Source organism: Cryphonectria parasitica (genome assembly GCF_011745365.1).
Source record: "Cryphonectria parasitica EP155 unplaced genomic scaffold M406scaffold_2, whole genome shotgun sequence".
NCBI classification, from domain to species: domain Eukaryota; kingdom Fungi; phylum Ascomycota; class Sordariomycetes; order Diaporthales; family Cryphonectriaceae; genus Cryphonectria; species Cryphonectria parasitica.
The window spans coordinates 3,867,863-3,891,357 of NW_024468910.1; the positions used below are offsets into that span (position 1 = coordinate 3,867,863).

Here is a 23,495-nt window from a genome sequence, read left to right on the forward strand (position 1 = left end):
TCGGGGGAAATAAGCTCGATTGTATATACATAAGGCTGACACCCTCCATGCCAATCATTTATATGCTTTCCAAACTATGTGATTATCTGCTGGGAAGGTTAACCAGAAGTTACTCAGCAGATTACTGATTACATGTACCAGCCCAACATGTACCAACGCAAAGATCACGTACGCATGGATGACGCAGTGTCGAGGAAGTATTAGCTTGATAAGATTACCCGCGATCTTTCGATATAGGAGTGTTTCCGAGAATTGAATATGTAGATTCTTTTATGTTGTATTAACCACTTCCTGGTAATGAAACAACAATTTTGAGATTTCTTACAAACAACCACGAAAGCATGGTACTCATCATCTTGAATGCTGCCAGGGTTTGCAATGTGTCTTGTTGGGTGAGCTGTATGATATCAGCTTCGAACAACAGCTTCCCAAAGCCTCCCTATCTGCTTGCTTTCTATGCTCTGTCCTACACCACCATTATTTTTTACTGGACGATCCTATGTAATAACAGACCAGACCTCGTTACCAAAAAATGCTCAGCAGACCAGTTGAGCCATCAATATTAGTATTCTGCCTGCTGAGGATGAGCTGGCTTTTGTTTCAACAAAGCTTACCAGCCTCCTCCCCTCGAGTCTTGCTATCAGTTCCTCTTTAAGGTGTACAAGCTGCTAGCTTCAGGAAGCTGCATTACAGAAGATCAAAACCAACTTCTTCCTACACTAGAGATTGGGAGTTGTGTTCTTTCTCTTTTGGAAAACCACAACCCCCGTCCTCCTCCTTCTCTGCCCAAACTACCCCCGCATTCAAGCTATCAGCACTCCATCCAACGCTATTGAACCCCAGAGCATGTGAAAGCTCTCATCCTCAATTTTTTTTTTTTTTTAAACAACCTCTCCAGAGTCCTCCTCCTCATCTACATTGTTGGCCTTCCTTCTCATCTACTTGAAAACCCGAGGGCAGCACCTGCTGTTTGTGGCAGTGGACTGCTGAGCTCACCCCATCCATCAGCCAAAGGCTACTGACCAAAACCTTATCCGCTACAGGCTACAGGCACACCACATCCCGCATCGACCGGGAACGGTTCTCGCACACCAAAACAACCGGCCCTCTTGCTAGAACATTCCACCCACCCGTGCACATGATTTTTCCCTACTCATCATCGCGCACATATCCTGTTTTCACACTAAATAACCATCATCCTCGACTGCCATCTCATCCAAGGGCTGTCGAAAACAATAACATCATCCCCCCTCGATGCAGCTGCACCCTGATGCAACCATACCCAGCCGTGTTTGTCATAACTTCACAGTGAAACTACGTGTCGCGACTGCAGGAAATTCACACCTTGATACGAGCAGGCCTAGTTTGACTGCGCAACTTACATTCTAAGGTATGTCTTCAAGGAGATTCCCTTGTACCGATGCATTTTTTTCTAACAATAGGCTACAGCCACGCACCACACCCTCAACACGTGAGCAGTGATCCAGCAACACTCAGCCCTACAGCAATGGTTGTATCACAGGATACACAAATCCATCGAAAAGATACATACCCATTTCCGAAATCTACATATTCTTCTAACACAAAGTTTTAGCTACACATTACGCCCTCAGAAAGTGGGCAGTAGCAGACTGCTCTGCTCAGCCCCATACCAAGTGTATCTCTCACCCTGCACTTGTCCAAAGACAAGACTGATGCAAGTCGACCAATACAAGGGTTGCAGCTACGTCTTTGACTCGCAGGAAGTAAGCAGCCTCTACCAAGGCTCAACCTTGGGTCAAACATTCCGGGTCATAACAATTTCAAGGAATCGCCAGACATTTACACAAGCTGTGAGTATCACTCTCAAGGGTCGCGCGATACTCAAAGCAAATCTATTTAGCTAACTAAGCTTAGGTATGCAGTAAACATACAGGTTCTCTGATCAGGCTACCTGGCCAATTTTCAAGATGTCTTCATCCGCAGTCCCATCCTCCTCCAATGGGAACGCTGTTGAGAACACTGGAGGTGATATTGTCATTCCCAATGTCTCGAGGATCTTCGAAATGCGCAAGAACTGGATCAAAAATGAGCGGCAGGACGCTGTCCAACGTTACGCCCAGAAAAGCCGGAGACTGAATAGAATCCTCGAATCCAATATCCAGACCGACGTATGGATTCAACGAACCGAGCGTCTTCTGTCATTTTTGGAGCACGATTTTGAGATCTCTCCGCGGTATAAGACCGAGGCTCAGATCGACGTTCTGCTGAAGATGATTTACGACAGAGAGGACTTCCATTTCCCCGAGCCCTTGAAGCGACGCGCCAAGGCTCTCTATGAGGAATATGAGGCTCAGAACTGGGGCCAGCGTGGCCCTGACGACGTCGATAGTGACGACGTTGACCCCGAGGAAGGCGGTGACGACGAAGTTCTGTCCAACTCTCAAAACATGGTAGCCGCACATGCTGCCAATGCCAATCCTACCATAGCGTCCATCCGCCAACCTCCCGCCAACCATCCCATTTGGGGCGTGAATGGTATCATGCACGGTGTGGTTCCCAAGCACGGCGGCAAAAATGCCACCACGCAGCTCGACCGACGTTACCTCCGCGAGAAACGCTCGGCCAAAGTCTTTGGCCACAACGGCCTAACCCCTGGCGACTGGTTCCCCAACCAGCTGGTAGCCCTTTTCCACGGCGCCCACGGCTCCCGCATCAGTGGCATCACAGGCAACATTCACACGGGTGCCTACAGCGTGGTGGTCTCTGGCCTCTACAAGAACGTCGACGAGGAGTAAGTAATTCCCCTTTATTATTAATCCATCCGAAACTCTTACCGATTCTCATCCGATATTTCTAGTCGCGGTGACACCATCATCTACTCCGGTCCTGGCAGCCAGGACAACACCGACCCCGACGAGCTCCCCAAAGGCTCCGCCCAGGCTCTCCAGACGTCCCTGAACTCAGGCCGCCCCGTCCGTGTCCTGCGCAGCTCGAGGGGCGCTATATCTGTTGCCCCCTCCGTGGGCATCCGCTACGACGGCCTGTACGTCGTCTCCCGGCGCCTGGCGCCGCAGAAGAATGCCAAGGGCGGTCTGTTTGTCTGCTTCGTTCTGCAACGCATCCCGGGTCAGGAGAGCCTCGAGTCCATCTACTTGCGGTCGCCCACGCGTCAGCAGATGGCTGACTTTAGTCGCATCAAAGAATTCTTCTGAGGCCGTGGGTGGCGGCATGTGATCGGCGAGTGCTCGATGCGTGGTCGACGCTGGGGTTGCACGTAAGGTCCTCCCCCCCACCCCCCCCCCCAGGCGCCTATATGGTCCATACCATGATGAGAAAGTCTTCCGACACTGAACTTTCGTCTGAATAATTCGCGTGCGTTGTTTTTGATCTTTTGGAACGGTTGCCTACGTGGTTATTCTGAGGGGCGAGGGGCTAGGGGGCGAGGTCGATTGAGACGTACGTGTCTGGTCACAGCCGGCGTCTTGATCAGTTGTGTGTTGTTGTGGCTGAGCCCGCACGACACTTGTGCGGCGAGCGGGAGCAGAAGAGTTTTTTTTTTGGGGGGGGATTTTCGAAGCAGGGCGATGCTTTGACAGGAAATGGACCATCAGACCAGACCTCCCGTTGGTAAGTTTGGCTGGCGCTTTTTGGATCGGCCCCCCTGGGCGATATAGCCTCGCCCATCTGACCCATGCACCAATCACTTCAAGTGATCACACTCTTCTGGGGTTCTAGGCATTGCAATATCATGAGTCCGTCTTGTTGGGGTGGCTACATTGTGGCCGCTCAACGCAACAAGTGGAATCAAAATAATCCACCAAGGGACGCTTGAGTTCTAGAAGGGATATAAGACCTGGTACCGAATGCTAAAACATGCCTGCTTTCCGAATGCTCCTCCACTATTTCAATCTCCTAGTTAATCATGCTATGCCAAGACCGCCTCATTGCCAAGGACATAAGATCATACAGCCAGAAGGCGATTGTATAATCAGGCACTCCGTCTCCAATCCGTCAACTTAGGGGGGTTTAGGCTCTGGCCAGCTCGCTCTCCACAATCGACCTGATGAGCTGTATCGCAATCTCCCTCCCCGTCGCAATATGCTCTTCATACTCGGGAGCCGGGTCAGGTTTCGCGGCGGGCACATGCAGAAACGCGACTCTTCTCCGCTCGCTGTTCTTGAAACACTGTGCGAGACTGTTGAAGTAAATGTAATCGCACAGAAAACGGCCCGCATTAGTGGACACCTTGAGCGGGATCTCGTTGTTCTGCAGCGTCATGTCAGGTCAGCAACCTCACTCATTCTCATTGATCTTTTGCGCCTGTCTCCCTCGTGTGCGCGTGGCCACCAGCGACTCACCGGCAGATGCTTCTCCCACCTGTCCATCACACCATCCACATCCAGCTCCGTGACAAGCTGGCTCGGAATCCCCTGCCACGGCCAGTCGTCCCGGGCGGGGTCCTGTATGGGGAGCCTGTTGTCGAGGTCCGCCAGCCTGTAGCCATCCCTGTGGCCTAGGGACTCCAGGACGTACTGGGGCCTGATGGAGGCCATACCTATGTGCAAGACGAAGTCGATGCGCGGCACACCGGTGAACTCGGGCCTCCAGAGCCTGGGGATCAATGCCCGAACGGCGCTGTACGTGACGCGCACCGGCTCCGGGTAGACCACGATGCGCACAGGCGGGAGGTCGGAGGCGGCGTCGCGAACAGAGTGAGGGCTCTTAGCGTTCAGGATAGGGAGGAAAGAGGGGAGCGAGGAAGCGATATCCCAGCTCGGGTTGCGTGGAAAGTCGTTCTTAAAGGGCTAAATAGAAGGCTGAGGGTTAGTGGAGGGCACTGTAGATGTGTGTGTGTGTGTGAGAGAGAGTGAGAGAGAGAGGGGGGGGGGGGGGGAGAGGTTCTGAACGTACACCAAAGCCGGTCACCAGGACGATGAATTCGTCCTGAGACTTGTCTAGAGAACCCATGATGTCGCTCGTTTAGTTGGGCGTGGATGTTGGCAAGGATAGTAGTAAAGCCTGCGATAAATTGCCGAGTCTGCGGCTTATATATACGTAAATGTATATATCCTGGATCTGACTGTGACAAGCTGAGGTCGTTAGCAAGTGACATATATGTATGAGAGGGAAATTGACATACCAGCACAATTGACCTATCTACTCACAACCGGCAACGGGTAGGTTGTCTGTCCTCGACGATAGGAGGACTGAGAGAGATGAGTTCAGTTGGGAATGGAAGAGACAGACAAAACAGACACACAGACACTAACAGACAGGGCGCGTGATGAGGATAGACCGTCGTCGTCGTCGTCGATAAGGATTATAGAATGGTCATATAAGCAAAGTAGGCGGTTCCGTCCATTTGATCAATCCGAGGAAGCAAGCTGTTGTGGCAAGTCCGTCCCCAAGGTCCGCTCCTCCCCGCATTCAGATACGCCACGGCATGCCGCGGAGCTAAAGTACAGGGCCAGACCAACCCGGGACCACAAACGCGGGCGAAAACTCGCACGAGACGAGACATTACTCAAGTGTGGGAGGGATGGACGGACAACAGGATGGCCAGCACAGCACAGCACCACAAGAAGAGGAGAAACCGGCCAGCCGTGGTACTCCCCTCTCGTCTAATCAGCATCGAGTGCAGCAAGCACCAACGGACCCTGCAGCGTTGCACGACTTCCTCCATCTTCCCTGTATCGAGCAAATCACAACTCTGTGCAACGCTTCTGGAAGGCCCCATCTACTGCGGTAGCACACCTACAGTACTACAGCGGAACCCCGCTTGTCCCCCTCCTCCTCTTTCTCCAGCGCCTTTGCAGGGGGACGCAGTTATTCGAAGGCCATTTTGCCGGCAAATCGATGGACGGAAGCAACAGCCTGGATTAGCTAGGAAAGGGGGGGGGGGGGCGAGGAAAGAGACAGGGTTCAGGAGCAAGGCCCTGGACCCGGGTGGGGCCGGGCTTTTCCACTGAGCCGCCCCTCCTCTTTTCTCTCGTGTATTGTACAGATTCGCCATGCCATGGATGTAACCCTTCCTCTCAGATCATCTGGAAGGTTTCACGGATGGCCCCCAGCTTCGGATTACACATTGTTCAAGGTGTTGCAGCCCCCTCTTCTCTCGTTGAACACTGGTGTTGACTTAGACGTGCAACTGCACTGGTAACAGTTCGTGACCCTCCCATTTTCCCCCTGGTCTGTCATCTCATACTCTTCATGACTATGGGCAAACATGGTGTTAGCATGTGTGCATCTTCAACTTTGATGATGTCCGGCGATCTCCGACGGCAGACAGCGGTGCTTTGCCCTGCCCTGTTCTTGAAGTTCAAGACATTTCAACACCAGTCTCACGAAACCATGTGAGGGTTTCTCTTCTCCCCTTTGTCTCTTTGACGATCTGTGTTATGGTGGGACACTCCCTAGGTCATGCGGCCAATGGGCTTCCATATCTGCGAGCACAGAGGTCCGTATGAGTGAAACTCAGTTTCGCTACAGATCGTTGCTAAAGGCAACGTGGTGACCGTATTTTTGCATCCCAAGGATGGGAATGCGCATATCTGGTCCAACATACAAGACCATTCATTGTTAGACCGTGCAAGGCAAGCAGGCTTACCTTTGGAAAGTCACAGTAGCCTGCAAGTGTAATGGGGCTAGGTGACACTCCAGATTGGCGAAGCACCACCTCCAGCAGCCATCGGTAGGTTTTCTTGGTTGCAAAGTCTGATGATGGTGTCATCATACCAAATGGTTTCATATGCTATTGAGGAGGCATATCGTGATTTCCTCAGCTCAAAAAAGTCCACCTTCGGCAGCTCACGTCCCTGGCAGGTATGTCTCAGACCTCTTCCAAAGAGTCGGGTCTCAACTACCTTCATCTACTCCTGCAGGGTGACAATGTCTATCGGGAAGGCACATTAGATGCAGACTGGCCATTCCGTTCAAAAGGTCAAGTCGTTCTTGCCCTTGAAGGGAAGTGGCTATCAACATGAGCTCTTGTGCAAGTAGAAAAGGGCGCAGGTGGTGCTTCTCCTGGAGGTCAGTCTTCTCAACAAAACAACATCATCAACATCAACTGCACAGCTCAGAGAGACGGCACTGAATTCATCATCCTCATCCTCATCATCATTCAATTCTCGACAGGACGCAAACCGGCACAACCCCTTCGAGTAACTACAGCATCATTCTCTACCATCACTCAAGATGCATTGTAACGCTCTACTCATCATCCTCAACCTACTGTTCTTGGGCCTTGCCAATGCCGCTCCAACTCCCAATGAGGTGCTGAAGGCCAGAGCAGACAGCAACACAGACTTAGCCAGCGTCATTTCATCCCTCACCGCGGCCACAACAACCAAAATTGTCGCGCCCACACACACGGCGCCCTCCACCTGTACAACGTACTATCCCACCGTGCTGAGGCAGCTCCTTGAGGCTGTCCCGGATGTCATGCAAGAAAACACGGCCGGCACCACAAAGGCTTTCCACGTTGCCCAGTCCGTCTCCATGTCCGACGGAACCAAGTACAACCGCATCCAGCAGTACGTGGTCTTCGACGCCATCAAGCCCAGCTCTTGGGACTGCCAGCTGATGGTGTCATGGCCGGATGTCTCCCGTGGCAACATGAGCGTTGGCGTTTCGTCGCGCGAGGGAAGCTCGGCGACGTCTTCCCTCAGCCTCGACGTCTACGCCGCCAGCTACAACGCCAGCGCCTATGCATCCATGACGCAGCCCGAGGGTGCCAAGATCGGAACCCCCAATGACGGCCCCTTCGCTACGTGGGCCAGCATGATGGGTGCGTTGAGGATTGGCGGAAATTTGCTATCTGTCAAGGCGGATCGTGAGCAGGACCAGGACAAGGGCGTGAGCGCAGTCAATGCCAAGTTGACATACTTTAGCACTGTCGCTGTCAACCCTGGGGAGTACGGCATCACTATCAACTCGGAAGCGTGTCCAACTTTGTCCAGCAACAGCCTCGAATTTCTGTTCGAGATCCCCGGCACCGACTCTCGTGATGCAAGCGTGAGCTTCCTGGCGGAGAAGGAGAAGGATGCCGGTGTCTATCTGCTCGCTGATTGCTAAAGGAGCGAGCCTGGGGTATTCTGAGGAGAACTTGAGGTTGATAAAGCAGGGTGCGAGGAAGAAGGATGCAGATTGTTTTGAGAAGGGGGACTTGAAATTTCCAGAGCTTCAGTCAGTCGTTTGTCAAGAATACTGCTTCATGGAGGAGGAGCGGGAGGAAGAGAGTGTGTTACCGTGTTTATGAAAAAGGTATACTCTATGAAGAGCTTGTCAGAATCGCTAGATGTTTCCCGGCAGGTGCACAGTGTGTCTTCTGTCTCGTGCGCTATTCTGGTGCTTTCTCATCGTCTTCTGCACGCTGACTCTCATTATCAACCTCACGAGTAATAGATGACTTGTATCATGCCTGGTGACCTGTTTTGTTCTCCATTGTAAGAAGCCACAAGTCCAAGTAGAATTGATGAATTAAAAGGAAGAAAAAGAATAATGAAGAAGAAGACAATGGCCTTGATACCAGACCATATCAATCAGAATGGGTATATGTATCCATCACCATCAGGGGAAATCCATAAATCCAGCCGACTCCCCATTTCTATCTACTAAATACCGCCAACGCCGCCTGTCAGCGCCCAACAACGACGCCGGCACGTCTGTGTTGTTCTCAATCCTATCAAAGACCTTTTCCCTGCGATCCCAAAGGTCCTGGCCTTTTCTCACCCGATCGATGATCCTTTCCCGGTCGCGGTACTCAGGGTCATCCAGGCGCATATGTGTCAACGAGTCCATGTCCCTGAGCAGCGCATCCACCGTTGAGAAGCATGACGAGCAGTGCCACCCGGCATTCCACAGGTCTCCCTCCACAGGCGACCGCCGCAGGGAGGCTAGGAATCTCCACCTAGTACCCTCACCGGATCGTAGATCGCGGGGCAAGATCGTGCCGTCGAATCCTTGAAACGTAGTTGCCTGCGGGTGGGGCCAGTGGACATCGCGGTGTCGAAACTGAAAGCTATAGAAGTAGGACGCGCACCGCAGCGTTAGGCGCTGGGGTACCGTGCAAGCACGCAGGACAATGAGCGCCTCCGGGCGCACGATCTCGTCGACGTCCGACGCGAGCAGGATGTCGCCTTCTGTCGGTGCCTGGGCGCCGGTGAGGCGGGGAAAGACCCGTGTGAACAAGGCGTCGCGCTGGACGCCCTCGAGGTCCTCCCCCAACGACAGTCTCGGGTCGAAGACCGGCGGGTCCTCGAGCTTATGGTAGATGATCTTGTCGTGATAGGGCTTAAGCTTGTCCCAGCTGTCCCTCACAAGCAAAGACTTGTCCAGGCCCGTTGCTGTCCTGGGGCTCTCGGCGACCACGAAGTAATCCACGAAGTCGTAAGTGGTATTGAGGTGGATTTCCAGCCAGTCGAATTCGTTGTTCACGATAAACAAATCGTATATCTTCCGCTTGCCGCTGCCCAGCCCCGGCTTCGGCACTGGCTTCCTGTCAAAGACCTCCAAGCCGTGCTCTCGACACACCGCCGTGGCGAATTGAGGCTGCGAGATGTCGGTAGAGCACAGCCGTTTCGTTGAGGAGATTGCAGCGGCGAGTTCTGTGGCTACTGAAGAAGCGGATATGGACATCTTGTGAGTGGGCCTGCTGTGGCGTCGGTGACCAAGGAGCAGGAGAAGGAAGAGGAGTGTCAAGGGTACAGTCAATAGCTTGGCTGCCCGGCTGACCTCGAGGACTCGGGGACGCAGTCTCATTCCCATGACTCCAGAAAACCTAGTAGTCGGTCTAGCATTGATTTGCAGTAGCTCAGAGGAGAATCAAATGACTGGAAGGTGACAGAAGGGAATAGCCAAGTGAGACCGAGGTTCGAGCGACTTGCTCATTCGGACAGTATCAACAAAATGATTGATGGATGACGAAATGGCAGCCAGTGAGATGTTGTTAACTGCATCACCGAGCCTGCCTTGCTGACCTGGTCTCACCAGAGGGAGCCGTAGAGTTCCAGCTTTGGAATGAGGCCTCGACGACATGCATGACACCGTCTTAGTGGCTTCCTTCCCTTGTAAGGGAAGCGGAAAGAGAGCACTGGGTCTTTCCTTATGACATTGATACTCTTTGATGCGTCACACTAGATTTACCATCTGAGGAAGGAGCAAGTCAACGACCAACGGACCGTTCCACTGAACTCAGTGTTCAAATGTCTGCCCCTGCAGCGGAAGCACCACAGGCGTGGTCGACTTGCAAATAATTCTGAACAAGTCTCAACTTTTCAGGTCCCTGGACCAGTAAAGGTCTTAATATTTACAGCACGGACACATACATTTCAGGTTTGGCTTTGGACTTGCCCAGAGATCCGGTTCGGATCCTGAAGCTCTCAACCATCGTGACGTGACGTTGCCATCGATCCACAGTGGCCACGAGATGATACCTGCTCCGGCACTGTATCATTATACAACAGCGCCTCGACTTGCGAGCACACGATGCTCTGGACAGGCGTATTCTCTCGATAAGCATATTGGTGTGCTGTGCGTATACGGCTGAGCAGGTGTCGAACTCGAGGCAAGCTTCCGGCCACCCGGCCCGGTCGGATCGCCTCCTGCTGCGATTCGCCCACGAGACCGGCCAGGCATACACCACGGAATTTTGAGAGTTGAAATGCGCCCGCTGTATAGTATTGACGCTCGGACCGGGTCTTGTATTCACAAAAGGGAAGAAGAGATAGGGCGCGGATGACAGGAGGCGCAACCGGCTGCATTGATGATGGGGAGGACCTAGGACAGGCAGGCTGATCACTCTGACGTGTCTGGCTCGTGTCCTTTTGGTCTTAATAGAGACAAAGATCCGTTCCTAAGCGAACGAAAGTCAGACATCTCGCCATGGACGTGCGTTGTTTGTGAGGTTGGCTTCCTAACGATGACAAAGCACTCACAGCAAGAGAATGAATGTCCTAACCCTGAGACCAGTACGTGCGTGTGGTGGTGGTTGATTCCAGAGGCCAAGCAAGATCCTTCGTCTCCTCTCCCGAGACGATTGGAAAATTGTTACGTTTGAGTACCACGGCGGGTGACATCCAAGGTCTGCGAAAGGGGTCAGAATCTGGACGAGTGTCGGTCATGGTTTCTTTATCCCGCTGCATGCCGATGCCTGGTCCGACAACGGCACGCTATCTCTGCAGGGAGATCACAAAGGTCGCTGGGCCTCATCATGCCTTGTCGCAGAGGATATATTGGCCTGCCACTTCGCTCTCCTGTTACTCCTCGTCTGCTGCCACCTCATCTGCCGCCGGAGCCCATAGTGTCAAGATGCCAGCCGCAAAGGAGAATGCATGGATCGGTTACCAAGGCGCAGCTGGCGTCGACCTGAGGAGTGAGTTGCCCTTTGCTCTCCTCCCTCCTCCAAACGAGAATGATCGACGACCAAAGCCGCTGATATGATATGCCTTTTCCTCAGGTGATACGCAGACGACGCCGACGCAGTCTATGCTGAATGCCATCATCAACACTACCCTGCTGGACGATGTGCGCGAGGAGGACCAGACCACCCTCGACCTCGAGGCCCACTGCGCCTCACTCACGGGCAAGGAGGCAGGTCTCCTCATGCTCTCGGGTACAATGGGCAACCAGGTTGCCCTGAGGGCCCTGCTGGCCCAGCCGCCTCATGGTGTGCTGTGTGACTACCGTTCTCACATTGTGAAATATGAAGCCGGAGGGTAAGTCCCCATCCGAGACAGAGTGAAGTGTGAGAGAGAGACAGAACGGAGGAGAATCCCACCAACCAGGGCAGCAAAACTGACGCACAGCAACACGCACAGTGTCGCATCCCTCTCTGGCGCGCAGCTCGAGTGCGTCCGCCCCTCGAATGGCGTCTACCTGACCTTGGAGGAGATCCAGGAGCACGCCCACATCGTCGACAACGTGCACTACTGCCCCACCCGCGTCATCTCCCTCGAGAACACGCTCAACGGCATGCTGATGCCCCTGTCCGAGGTGCAGCGCATCTCCGCCTGGGCGCGTGAGCACGGCGTCCTGATGCACTGCGACGGCGCCCGGCTGTGGGAGGCTGCCGCCTCGGGCGCGGGCAGCCTGCAGGACTTTTCGGCCTGCTTCGACACGGTGACCCTGTGCTTCTCCAAAGGCCTGGGCGCCCCGATCGGGAGTATCCTGGTCGGCGCCAAGGACGTCATCCAGCGCGCCAGGTGGGTGCGCAAGTCCCTCGGCGGCGGCCTGCGCCAGGCCGGCGTCATCTCAGCCGCAGCCCGCGTCGCCGTCGACGAGACCTTCGGCGCGGGCCCCAGCGGCGAGGGCGGCCTTCTCAAGAAGAGCCACGAGGCGGCCCAGACAGTCCAGAAGATGTGGACCGACCTGGGCGGGAAGGTGGTCTACCCCGTGCACACCAACATGGTCTGGCTCGACCTCAAGGATGCCCGGTGTACGGACGACCGGATAACCGAGCTGGGCCAGGAGCAGGGCCTGTACCTCGACAGCGGGCGGATCGTGTGCCATTACCAGATTTATCAGAACCGCGAGGTCGTGATGCCGAAGCTGGACAAGATTTTCAAGACGATCTTTGAGGAGAAGGGTAAGACTGGAGAGGGTGGTGGTGGCGGCGCCAGCGGATCAAAGCCACTATATAAGTAGTCAGTAATCAATTAGAACGCATGCAAGATAGACTTCTAATTAGATTGAATCATATTTACGGGACGTGTGTCTTTGGAATTGTGGAGGTTGCTTGGGAGGAAGGGGAGGGGGGCGGGTCTTAGATTGTGGCTGGCTGCCCAATTTTGGACACAATAGAGGAGACAACATGGTACATTCATTGTCTTATTGAGTACGGTGCAAAGAATGTTTTCCTGGCGTCTAAACAAGCATCTTATATAGTAATTTCAAAACACTCTAGCCCCCACCCTCCCAAGAAATATGCCAGTCTACTGTTGGAAGCCAATCAAGCCAATCCTCTCTGCTGATGAATATGCGCAGCGAATAAACCTCCCAAAAGGATGAAGAGAGAAAGAAAAGAGAAGAAAATAAACAAATAATAGACCTCCGGCCAACCGCATACAAATGTAGTAGAAACACAAGTTGGCTGTCGCTTATTTCTAGAATGCACAAGCTTGAGCCTTTCCTGCTCACTTCAGGCACCCCTTACTCCCCCCCTTCAAGATCACACTGACCTTCTTTCCTTCTGTTTTTTTCTTTTTTTCTTCCCCCTTTTCCGAACTTCCTTCTTTCCTCTCCTCAACTTGGCTTCGAGCCAGAATGACTAGGTTTGACCCAACCCCTTTCCCTCATTGCAGCACTCTCATGCGACATCTGGGTGCTCCGTCCCTTGAAGAGGAGGCTGGTGAGGGGGTGGACGGTGACCTTAACCGACGAACTGCATCTCCTCCTTACGATGGCTGGCAAACTCATCCTTGTAGCGCTCCCAGATCGTCTGGAGCTCCTCGGTATAGAGATCGTGCAGGCGGTTGACCTCGCTGTTGTCCGGGTTGGCCTGTTGCATGACGGGGATGGGCTTGCCAACGACGATGTTCATGGGCCGCCGGTAGGGCATCAGGCCGACGTCGTAGTTGAAGATGCCGCGGCCGTGGAGCAGAGGGACGGTGAACTTCCAGGCCTTGAGGAAGTAGCGCTGCAGGCCGTGCAGCCAGGGGTGCTTGTGCGGGTCCAGCTGGTCGTAAAGGTCGTTCTCGCCAAAAGCGAGCACAGGGACCAGGTCCGCGCCGGTCTGCAGGGCGATCTTGATGAAGCCCTTGCGCTCGTTGATGATGAGACGCATGGTGTTGGGCTGAGCCTCGAGGGACTCGCGTGCCCCGCCGACGACGATGGTGACGGCACGGCCCATGCCCTCGTTGTTAGGCCCGCCGTGGGTGAGGAGGTTCTTGATAGACTCCTTGCTGACGGAAGACAGGCCCATGGCGAAGACGTACTCGCGGTACAGGGGCAGGTTGAAGTTGGAGTCGAGCGTGCACAGGCTGTTGGTGATGCCAGGGAACTTATCGGAGAACCCTAGGGCGTCCGTCGCGAACGCCGCCCAGGCGCCGTGCGAGATGATCCCGTGAGGATGGTAGCCTAGGATATATTTGCGAGTTGGCTGGAGATCATGCGTCTTGTGCAACTTTGCGGGGAAATACTCGGCAAAGTACGTCCAGAGAGGAAGCCTGCGGACCCATTCCCTGCGCTTCCTCAGCCTGCCGTCGGTGGCATCGGTCGCGAACAGCATCGAGACGAGATAGATGATGACTGCGTCGCAAACCAAATATTCTCAGTATGACATCAAATAACGAGAAAAGTTACTGGGAATGTTCTTCAGTCAACTTACTGATAGGCCACAGAAAAGGATTCGCACACAAGCCGAAGAAGATGGATAATGACAGACCAATGCACAGGCAGTGCATCAGTACGGCTGCCGTCTGGAACCGTCGCTTAATGGGTACCTTGAGCGGCGCCCACCGTGTGCCAAAGACCTCAGGTGCGGCCTCCTTGTCTTTCTGCCGCTGCGCTGCCTCTCCGTCATCTGCGTCCGGTCCGATGTCGGGATATTCCACAGAGGTAGAAGCCTGGCTGGGAGACCGGTCCGAAGTATGTCTGCCAGAGCTGTTCTCCTGGGACTTGCTCTTTTCTTTCGATCCGCCAGATGTGTGCTCTGGGGGTTCTTCTTTCAGCGCGTCCGCGAACGTCTTGTCTCCAGCAGCTGTGCCTGGGGCGGCCCCGTTCTCCTCTTCTGAGCCCTGTGGTGCTGAAGGAGCCGTTTCCTCCTGCTGCCCCCTTTCGGCCTCTATATCCTCTCTCTTCTCGACATCCGCCGGATCCTCCTTGACAGCCTCAGCGTACGAGATTGGTTCAGCCGGAGCCTTTTCGCCTGCATGTCCATTGATCTCACCACCATTCAGACCATTTGCCTTCTTCGACTTGCGCATGTTATTTTTCTTACTCGTGGGGAGCGATTTCGGAATACTGGCGATGCTCTGTACCGCGCAAAAGGTCAGTCAAGGATAATAATACGACAGCCTGTTGGACTATCTGTAATCAAATATTCAGCGCTGGAAAAAAACGTACCACCTGATCCTCCCCATTGATTTTCTCACTCGGAGGCACAGCTACAAAATTGGTGTCAACATTTCCCAGCACTTCCTTCTCCATCTCCCTACCACGACAATCGTCACCGCGGGCGCCATCAGCACAGCCGTCGCCAACGAAGCTGCCCAGCATCACAGACCCACCAGTCTGCTGTGCAGCCGGCGACTTCTGTGGTAATGACAACACGGCACGCGGGCAGCTCAAAGGCGAGAACGACGCTGCCATGGGGTTAAGGCAGACGTTCTCCTTGCCCTGGCTTCTTTTCTCTCGTTTCCTTCCACCACCACCTCGTCCACCCCAACCTGCCGTCCCACCCGTTGCCGATGATGATGATGACGACAACAACATCGTCGCCACGGCAGCTTTGGGCGGGGAGAAGAAGGCCGGGTGCGTGGGCGGGCTGCTGGAGCTTGAGCACCCATCCGCGTCTGGCTCGGTTTGAGGGGTGTCCGCGATGGCCGTCCTGGGCGAAGAAGAAAATGTCTCACCTGTACTGTCGATGTCATGGCCGGCGGGGTCCGCCATGGTGTCTATATTATCGCTGTTGTGGTTGTTGTTGCTGTCCTCCTTTTCCCTTCGGCGGCTGCTGCTGCTGTTGCTGCTGCTGCGCGACGGGAAGCTGTCGCCCACAGCGGTCCGGAAGCTGTCTCCCAGCTCTGACTTGCCCTCAAAAGAAGTGGCGCGGAGGTAGCGGTTGCGGTTGAGCTGCTCCCGGCTGACTGGTTGCATGAGGTTGTGTGGGAGAAACAGGAGAGATGCGACGAGGGGAATGAATGACGAAGAGGAGCGACGGGAAAACAAGATGCTTCTAAGGAGCTAGCGTAGTGTCCGGGAGGGAGGGAGCGAGCGAGCCGTGTTCCCGGTGGTGCAAAAAAACACCTTTTGGACCAGAGAAGCAAGTTAAGAGCTCTGTGGTGGTAACAGTGGAATATGGTTCGGTGGAACCGCGCTGTTCTCTTCGTGCTTGTGTTCCTGGATTGAAACAGATGGGCTTTGAGGAACAGGATGAATAGCTGAAAGCAAAGCAACAGTGACGAGCAGTGACGACGACCCTGGAAATCAGCAGCCAAGGGTATAACAGACGGGCAGACAAGGTAAATAAGCTGGCAGAGAATTGACGAAAGGGGTGTCGTAATAAATCGCGCGGAATGCGCTAAAAAGTTGAAACAAAAATACACAGCAAAAGCTTCCCTGGGCTGCTCAAAAGCTGCAGAGGAGAGAGCCTGCTGCTCCTGGGCACAAGGAGATTAATTGAGATGGGTTTGGTTGGTCATGGTATGACGTTGCGTGATGCAGTGTGCACCACCAGGGGTTCTTCCCGCCCCGAACCCCCGTTTTTTATTTTACCTCAGCCTTGGTGTGGTGCGGCTTGGGCTAAATCAATAAGCAGACTCCACTTTCACATGCCTGTGGTCAGTGGTCATGGTGATACGACAGCTGGGCAAAGCTTCACCAGCAGAGAGATTGAGTTCATGAGCCTTTGGATCATTGTTCGGGCGCACATATGTCATGCAGAAGGAAAAGAAGACGGAGGGATAGAATAAAGTCAGAGAATTCCCCCTCTCCTCCACAATGGATAACACTCAGAGCGCTCTTAGCTGCAGCTGGCCCAGCATCTACCAGCTTTCAAACACCCTCTCAATCTGTGCTCTCCACGACAGACACACAGCTACACTCACAACCTAGTCACGCCTGGATACATGGATAAGGCCCTCTTGTTGATAAATGATCAGCCTTTTTGCAGATCAGAAATTAATTCGCTTTCGAAGCTTCGTTGGGGAATATAAAACAAAATAAAAAAAAGAAGAGAAAGAAAACAGCAAACAGAGAAGCTGTGACATCCTGGGGCCCCACGAGAGAAGGAGGACCAAAGGCAAAATGCTGAAGATTTTATGTACAATATTGTAGCTCTTTTTTTCTTCTCTTTCCTCCTGAATGCCAGCATAAAGCTGTCCATCTTCCCATACCTTTCCTCCCTTTCCCCCAAACTTTCCTATCGCGCCTTCTGAAATCGGAACAATTCCTCAGGTTTTCCTCAACGCGCAAAGTTGCCCAAGACAGCTCGATATCCATCCCTCAGGAAGGATACGGCTCAGAAGAAGATTTGAATGATCAAAAAACAAAATGCGATCCCCTAGAAACAGTTCATCGTTGACCTGCCGTCTGAACTAAAGTCCAACAACGAGGAAGGGAAAAAGAAAGGAAAGAAAGATGAACGATCGAAGTAAATCGGGCAGGCCCCGCTATGCCGTTGCGGTATCTTCAAAACGGGTTGTGAGCCAAATTTTGGCTGAAAATGCAAATGCTGCGGTAGAAGATGATTCGTAATGCTCATGAGCGAGGAGAAGAAACCGAAGAAGAAATAAATGCTGGTTCTTCACCGAAAAGCCCAAACAAAGACTGATTCAAAAGAAAACTCCCAACCCCGGGTAATGGAAGAGGAAAAAAAAAAGGTAGTCGTCATCGTGAAGGGTTGGAGGATCCAAAGGAAAAGAGGTATCAGGAAGAAGTAGACATAGTAAAAGAAAAAGGTGGTTATGAACTGGCGGCGGTGTTGGATCGGGTCTTGTTCAGTCCCAGGAAATGCCGAGATTTCGACTTAGACCGTACGGACTTGGAGCTCTTAGTGCTCTTCTTGTCATCGTCGTCACTGTCGTCGTATTTTGCCTTGTGGATCCTGCACATGACATGTCCGTTAACACCATAGCTCAAGATCCACAGCAGACACTTTGGATGGCAGATTGAACTCACCAGCTTTGACCGATCATGTTCATTCCCTTGGCCTCAGCCATTCGGTACAGTTTGGCCGACTTCTTGAGATTCTTCTTACAGCCAACGCCCTTGGCGTAGCAGAACCCAGCCTCAGCGAGCGCGTCCACATCGCCCCAGCCTGCACAACGTTGATTAGCCTCAAGTTCTTATACCCAGACATGATCAGGAGAAGGAAGAAGAAAAGAAAAAGATCTTCAACTCACTTCCGGCGATCTCATAGCACCGCAGAGCAAGTGGTTTGTCTTGCTCAATTCCCCACCCATTCATGTAGCTCGCGCCCAGCTCATAGATGCTCAAGGCCAACTGGGCCTTTCGCTTCTTTTGCTCAGGCTTGTCGACATGTTGCCCCTGCTTGGCCTTGTCCTCATCCTCCGCGATCTCGGTACCCGCAGAGTCGGCGGCCATGCGCAGCCACCGCACACCCTCTTCTTGGTTGGGCCGCATACCCCAACCGTGTCGACAGGCGAGTGCGTACAGCAGCATGCCGGTAGGGTGGCCTTGCTTGGCAGCATAGCGCAGGTGGTATGTTGATTCGTTAAACTTGCCGTCCTCGTGCAGAGCTACAGCTTTGTCCACGTGTTCATCCGCGGACATCTCAGCCATGGTAGCAGCCGTAGAGTGCTGAGATCGGGCCTTAATAGTACTAGCATCGCTCGTAGTCGCCGTCGCAGGCCGTTCTTGGCTGCTGCGGCCCCTCGTGGCGTCCTCAGAGGCTCGGTCTTCGCCCGCTGGTGGTTGGCTGCTGCCAGGCGATGGCTGCGTGCTCGGACGTGGCACACTTAAGCTCGATTCACCAGAGGGCCTTCCCGGCTCTTCTGTCTGTCGTCCTCCAGAACTCGACGGTCGTGTTGGAGGAGATGGTGGCGCCTGACCGCTAAAAGGAGTAGGCTGGGTATTGTTTGGGTGGGTATGATCCCACATCAGCGTTGCACCTGGCTGGCCCCGTTCTATCGAGTGTCGCGAGAGCATCTTGCCTCGTGGTAGAGAATACTTGGAGTATATATAAGAGGGGGCGGGGGCGCCTGCTCGAGCTTCCTCCAGCAGGTCGGGAAAGCCCTCGCTGTTCATGCTGATCGGCGTGTGAACATCGTCGGCGGCAAAGAGAGAAGAATGGCTGTCCGATGATGGTTGTCGGACTGGTGGGTCGAATCGTGCCTCCAGTCCTGGGGTTGCTGGACCTGGCGTTCCTGCTCGGCTCATCGGCCTCGAGAAGTTGAAAGCTGGACGGGGCAGTTCGGAAATGTTGGAGCTGACGGAGGGAGATCGTTGCTGGTGAGGCGAAAAGACACCCGCGCTGCTCGTAGACATCTTTCGCGACCCTTGCGAGGAGTGAAACGACGAGCCGAGGGAATCATCTACAGCAGCCGCCGCAGAGTTCACCGGCTGTGACATGATGCTGGAGGTCCTCTTGGGAAAGACGGTTGTCGGCGGGGCGAGCGACTCCTGGGATCTCCGATTTCTTGGGCTGGTAAGGGCCTGGCCTGAAGGTATTGACGGCGTGTCAAGGAGCTCCTGCCGTACCGACTTGACCGACTGCGCATCATCTTCAGCCAGCTTCGCATCGATGCTAACGCTGCTAAGGGACGAAGGCGAGTGCTCCCGTCGTGCTCCAAAATAGCTGCTCCTGTCGCTCAGGGGGGCCAGGGTCCGACCTCTCATCTGCTCAAAAGAGTTGGGCGTCGGTAAGGGTGGGAGCGAAGCGTCTGGCGTAGGGGGGATGTGGCTCATTCGAGGGTGCATGGACTGTGGTCGGATGGGCGACTCCTCCACCTCTGGTCTCATCGCGGGTCCAGCCGAGTGCTGCTCCCCGGCCTCAGATGCGGACTCCTGCGACATGGACCGAAAATATTCTGACCTACCCTGTACAATAAGTGGGCTCTCCGTCGTCAGCGGAGGCAGCCGGCTCATCCTCTTTCCAGCTTTGGCGCTCTCCTCCAGCTTCTTGGCCAGCAGCCGGCTCTGCAGGGCGAACGCATCGAGGGGCGACAGCTCTGGCGGGATTTCGCCCGCCACGTGTAGCCGTGGCGACTTCATCGGGCGCGGTATCGATGCCTGCGAGTCGGTGCGCAGCTCGAGGAGGGGGGGTCGTGTTGGAGCCGCCATGATGACCAGCTTAATTCATCGACGATCGTTCTCTTCGAAACCACTTTAGTCGATGACGCGAAACTCTCGCGTAGATTGGTCGACGACACGCGCAGATGACGTCGTCGGCGGGTATGCCGCTCTCGAGGAATGAATGCGCAAGAAAGTTGTCTTGGAAAGGAAATGTTCCAGAAGTCGGGACGGCTAACAGCCTAGGCTCGGCGCGAAGCGTATTCGATGGTCAGAAGACAGCTGAGACTCTGGAAAAAGACGTCGGCGGATCAGCTTCTCAAAGAAGATGACGAATCGCAATGTAACAGAAAGTCGTCGAGGAGGGAGAACGGGTGGCGCATGAACAACGTTCGTAAACCCCTCGCGTGCGGTAGGGACCGTCGTGAATAAACAGGAAACGATGGGGAGGAGCGGGAGATGTTTTTCGCTCGACACAGGAAACGAGAGAGAAATGGGTGTGACTATTCCGGTTCGTTTCGTTATTGGCGTCTTTGGTCAATGTCTGGACGATTGAATGGACGAGTGAATTCGGTCGGTGATCGTGTGTGGCTATTGACGTCTAGAGGGGATATGCAACGGGTTTGACGGCTTCCTTGATTGAAACCCTGGAACAGTAGTAACAGCGAGCGGAGGGCTTTTTTTGGGTTGGAGTGTTTCCCCGCCTGTCGCAGTCGTCATACGGGAGAGAGGTTGGGGTCGGCCGTAGAATCCTGCCTAAAATGAATGCAAGGGTCCAGTATTTCCGTAAACTGTTGCTTCAGAAAGGAGGAGAAACGAGTGTGACCCTGAGAGAGAAGGGGACTCCGTTGGAAGGATGGACGTCAAGAAAATGAACGGAGGAATTGCCCCAGGCCGTGGAGCAAACGTTTTGAGACGTCGATTGACGTTTTGACTTGGCGATGATGCCACCTCCGTGGCCACTTAATCTCAGCAGGAACCCCGTACCACCGTGATGACAAGAGTCAACCCGAAACAATTGTCTGTCCGTCAGCTTGCAGGCCGGCTTCTGAAGGGACGAGGGGTTGGGGGACTGGGACGCTGGAGCTCCAACTCACGCCTACCAGCTCAGGACCGCACACAGCTGGATGGCAGGTAGGTGAGTAAGAGGGAGGGAAGGAGGAGGAGGAGGAGGAAGAAGAAGAACAAAAAAGAAAAAGGCCGGGAAAGGATGGCGCTGCTGGTAGGAAGCATAAGGAAAACCAGGAGACGAATCAATCAATTTGGGGTCAATTGAGAGAAGAGGACCCTACAGGACTAACCATGTACTACAAACCACAGAGCAGAAGAGTGTACTATAGAAGTGCCCTGTCTTGACAGGGTGCAAGGAGTAGGGGATACCTGACTTTCTGCTGTGTCACGAGGCCAAGCTCGTGTACCTCCTTCCCCCCCCCCCCCTGAAGCTCTGGGGACGTTGTACCGTGAGCGGATCGGCGCCCAGCCTGCACGAGCTAGACTAAAGGAGGCCTGGTCACAGGGGCGACAGCATAAAAATGGAATATTTTGCAAGGGGTCCCCTTCGCTACGAGGACTGTGAAGCAGGGATCAAGGCTACAAAGTTTCTCCATGTGGTCTGCCCCCTTTCTCTTGTAACTACAAAGTATTATTATGTATGTACGCAATCCAACCATGGTGCCACAGAACCTGGGGGGGAGAGGCGGGTCACAGTGAGCCAAATCGTTCACGAGGGCAATTCCAATCGATGTTGCACGATTACCAAAGACATTCAGCCACATACCACATACAAAAAAGAAACGTTTTTCACGCCTCCAATGATGAACACACACACACACCAGGCCTGCCCCAGGTGGACCTACCTAAGTGCATTTCCCCAGATTAATGGCGCAGGATCGGGACACGCACAGGCATGCTCCTTCGTCCCCCCCCCCCGCCGCGAAATGAGCACACGATGCGACCAAAAATCAAAAAAGGTTATCTCCTCTTGAGGAGATCGATCATAAGTGCATTGCATTACGAGCACTGGAATTTCAAACAAAGGTTATTCTCGAGGCCAACGGTGCTGCCTATCCGCATGAACAAAGGTGCATCCAGACCTTTTCAACAACAAACCTCCAACAAGGTCAGTCGTCGTCTCGTCCGTCCAACGTGATACGAGGTCTGCCCACTTGGCCGCTGATGGGCAAGCGATCGCCAATCGGTGCGCTGCCTACGACTCGCGCCAGCGTCCGAACTAGATGTTCTAGAACCTAGAACGTCGGATCGACTGGTTTGTCACGTCACTGACTAGCTCCAAAGGCAAGGGCTTTGGCCTTGAGTGAGTGAGAAAATCCCACGGCCCGCGTCAGGTTCTCCCAGGGCCGCCGTATTGAGATCGCCTTCCTGGCCAGGCCTACAAGAGGCTGGATCGAAGGCCTCCCAAGCAACCCTGAGATCTCGCATATGCATCATGTTCATGCATTCTGTTCCTCCTGTACTCCGCACTCCATTCGTCTTATCCCAAGGAAGAAGGAAAGAAGAAACACGGCGCGACTATCTTCAAAAGACAGGTTTGGAAAGGCCTGGCGGGCCCGCGATCTCCGTTCGAGGATCCAGGGCTAATAAGTCTGGTAGCTCTGGACCCAGATTCCATGTTCCATTTCCGCCCAGCAAGAACTTCACAAGTTACAACCCGGCAGATCACCCCCGCTTTTACTCAACGGTCTCAAGAAGAAAGAAAAGATGATACAGAAGAGGGAAAGGAAGAAAAAAAGAAACGCGAAAAGAGAGTGAGAGACTTGCTGCTGTGTCAGCCTCGCGAGGGCCTCGGTTGCGGTAAATTCCATCTGCGTTGAACGAGCAACGTGGAGTTCATATTATTAGGAGCCGACGACTTGCAAAGGTATGCGATGCGATATTAAAACAGTTCTTGGCTTTGTTATCCTCTGTATCACACAAATCCAGTTTTCATCTACTATTGTCCAGGTATCGCGAGAACCCTTGAATACCAGTCACTCACCCATTCATTCATTCATACATTCATCCCTTCATTCGCTCACGTAACTGATTCCAATGCCCAGCGCTGACTCCATCCGAAAGAGGCATTCATCTCCCGGGTCCGGAGATTTCACAACACGGTGACGCGCAAAGAAAGCAAGAGGGAAGAAAAGAGGGAGAGAGAGTTGTTGGGCTTTCAGAGACAAAAACTGAGACCCGCCCACAAGCACGACACCCGGCCCGGGGCCGACATCCCCACGCGGAAATTAGGCTTAAATGAGGGCGATTCGCACTTTGCCCAACGAGGGCAATTTTTCTCGCGTGTGATCATGAAAGTACGTAGTGTTTGTTCCTCCTGCATACAATCATGCACACACGACAACCCAAGCCTGGAAAGGGAAGAGCCATCGCAGACAAGGCTTCGGACTTTGAATGAAGCAGTCTCCTTGCTCTCTTACCATGACTTTTTTGTTCAAGGCCTTTTCTTTCTTTCTTGTGTAAGTGAGGCTATGGGCATTCTAAAAGGTACTTGAGTAAGGGGGGCTCAGGGCGCTCGCAGATTTTCTCTCCTAGGTGGTCGCGGGCGGGCGTCCGTCAACCCGGTCTTGTGGGCGATAATGAGAGGAGGGGTGGGG

At 53.7% G+C, this 23,495-nt stretch overlaps 8 protein-coding genes across 8 annotated transcripts; 4 read left to right on the forward strand and 4 right to left on the reverse strand.

Annotated features, from left to right (window-relative positions):
• Positions 1-1,949: 1,949 nt before the first annotated feature.
• M406DRAFT_327404 (uncharacterized protein) lies at positions 1,950-3,194 on the forward strand (the record flags this gene model as incomplete). Its single annotated transcript, XM_040920202.1, has 2 exons — positions 1,950-2,773; positions 2,840-3,194. 2 exons carry the CDS (start codon positions 1,950-1,952, stop codon positions 3,192-3,194), a joined length of 1,179 nt encoding a protein of 392 aa, XP_040779956.1.
• An 814-nt stretch (positions 3,195-4,008) lies between these two features.
• On the reverse strand, positions 4,009-4,950 carry M406DRAFT_43866 (uncharacterized protein; the record flags this gene model as incomplete). Its single annotated transcript, XM_040924234.1, has 3 exons — positions 4,009-4,248; positions 4,341-4,787; positions 4,894-4,950. 3 exons carry the CDS (start codon positions 4,948-4,950, stop codon positions 4,009-4,011), a joined length of 744 nt encoding a protein of 247 aa, XP_040779957.1.
• A 1,076-nt stretch (positions 4,951-6,026) lies between these two features.
• On the forward strand, positions 6,027-7,289 carry M406DRAFT_98846 (uncharacterized protein). Its single transcript, XM_040926428.1, has 2 exons — positions 6,027-6,144; positions 6,600-7,289. Exon 2 carries the CDS (start codon positions 6,700-6,702, stop codon positions 6,892-6,894), a length of 195 nt encoding a protein of 64 aa, XP_040779958.1. The 5' UTR covers positions 6,027-6,144; positions 6,600-6,699; the 3' UTR covers positions 6,895-7,289.
• Positions 7,290-7,648: 359 nt separating this feature from the next.
• Positions 7,649-8,385, forward strand: M406DRAFT_355121 (uncharacterized protein). Its single transcript, XM_040923086.1, has one exon. It carries the CDS (start codon positions 7,696-7,698, stop codon positions 8,053-8,055), a length of 360 nt encoding a protein of 119 aa, XP_040779959.1. The 5' UTR covers positions 7,649-7,695; the 3' UTR covers positions 8,056-8,385.
• Positions 8,386-8,550: 165 nt separating this feature from the next.
• Positions 8,551-9,618, reverse strand: M406DRAFT_44072 (family 17 glycosyltransferase; the record flags this gene model as incomplete). The annotated part of the gene is made up of 1 exon (XM_040924237.1): positions 8,551-9,618. One exon carries the CDS (start codon positions 9,616-9,618, stop codon positions 8,551-8,553), a length of 1,068 nt encoding a protein of 355 aa, XP_040780354.1.
• Positions 9,619-11,244: 1,626 nt separating this feature from the next.
• M406DRAFT_273553 (uncharacterized protein) lies at positions 11,245-12,681 on the forward strand. Its single transcript, XM_040918189.1, has 3 exons — positions 11,245-11,353; positions 11,438-11,696; positions 11,799-12,681. Exons 1-3 carry the CDS (start codon positions 11,290-11,292, stop codon positions 12,622-12,624), a joined length of 1,149 nt encoding a protein of 382 aa, XP_040779960.1. The 5' UTR covers positions 11,245-11,289; the 3' UTR covers positions 12,625-12,681.
• A 673-nt stretch (positions 12,682-13,354) lies between these two features.
• Positions 13,355-14,528, reverse strand: M406DRAFT_219311 (diacylglycerol acyltransferase; the record flags this gene model as incomplete). The annotated part of the gene is made up of 2 exons (XM_040915541.1): positions 13,355-14,226; positions 14,306-14,528. Coding segments are annotated over 2 exons (1,095 nt in total), but the record flags the coding sequence as incomplete, so codon positions are not given.
• A 3,070-nt stretch (positions 14,529-17,598) lies between these two features.
• On the reverse strand, positions 17,599-19,938 carry M406DRAFT_337308 (uncharacterized protein; the record flags this gene model as incomplete). Its single annotated transcript, XM_040921240.1, has 4 exons — positions 17,599-17,740; positions 17,815-17,953; positions 18,039-18,709; positions 18,755-19,938. 4 exons carry the CDS (start codon positions 19,936-19,938, stop codon positions 17,599-17,601), a joined length of 2,136 nt encoding a protein of 711 aa, XP_040779962.1.
• Between the last annotated feature and the right edge of the window lie 3,557 nt (positions 19,939-23,495).

Bases quoted from the DNA above. Each gene is read 5' to 3' on its own strand.
- M406DRAFT_98846 (XM_040926428.1), top strand. From the start codon at position 6,700: ATGATGGTGTCATCATACCAAATGGTTTCATATGCTATTGAGGAGGCA.
- M406DRAFT_355121 (XM_040923086.1), top strand. From the start codon at position 7,696: ATGACGCAGCCCGAGGGTGCCAAGATCGGAACCCCCAATGACGGCCCC.
- M406DRAFT_273553 (XM_040918189.1), top strand. From the start codon at position 11,290: ATGCCAGCCGCAAAGGAGAATGCATGGATCGGTTACCAAGGCGCAGCT. The intron at 11,354-11,437 runs GTGAGTTGCCCT...CCTTTTCCTCAG, and splicing joins AGCTGGCGTCGACCTGAGGA to GTGATACGCAGACGACGCCG. The intron at 11,697-11,798 runs GTAAGTCCCCAT...CAACACGCACAG, and splicing joins GTGAAATATGAAGCCGGAGG to TGTCGCATCCCTCTCTGGCG.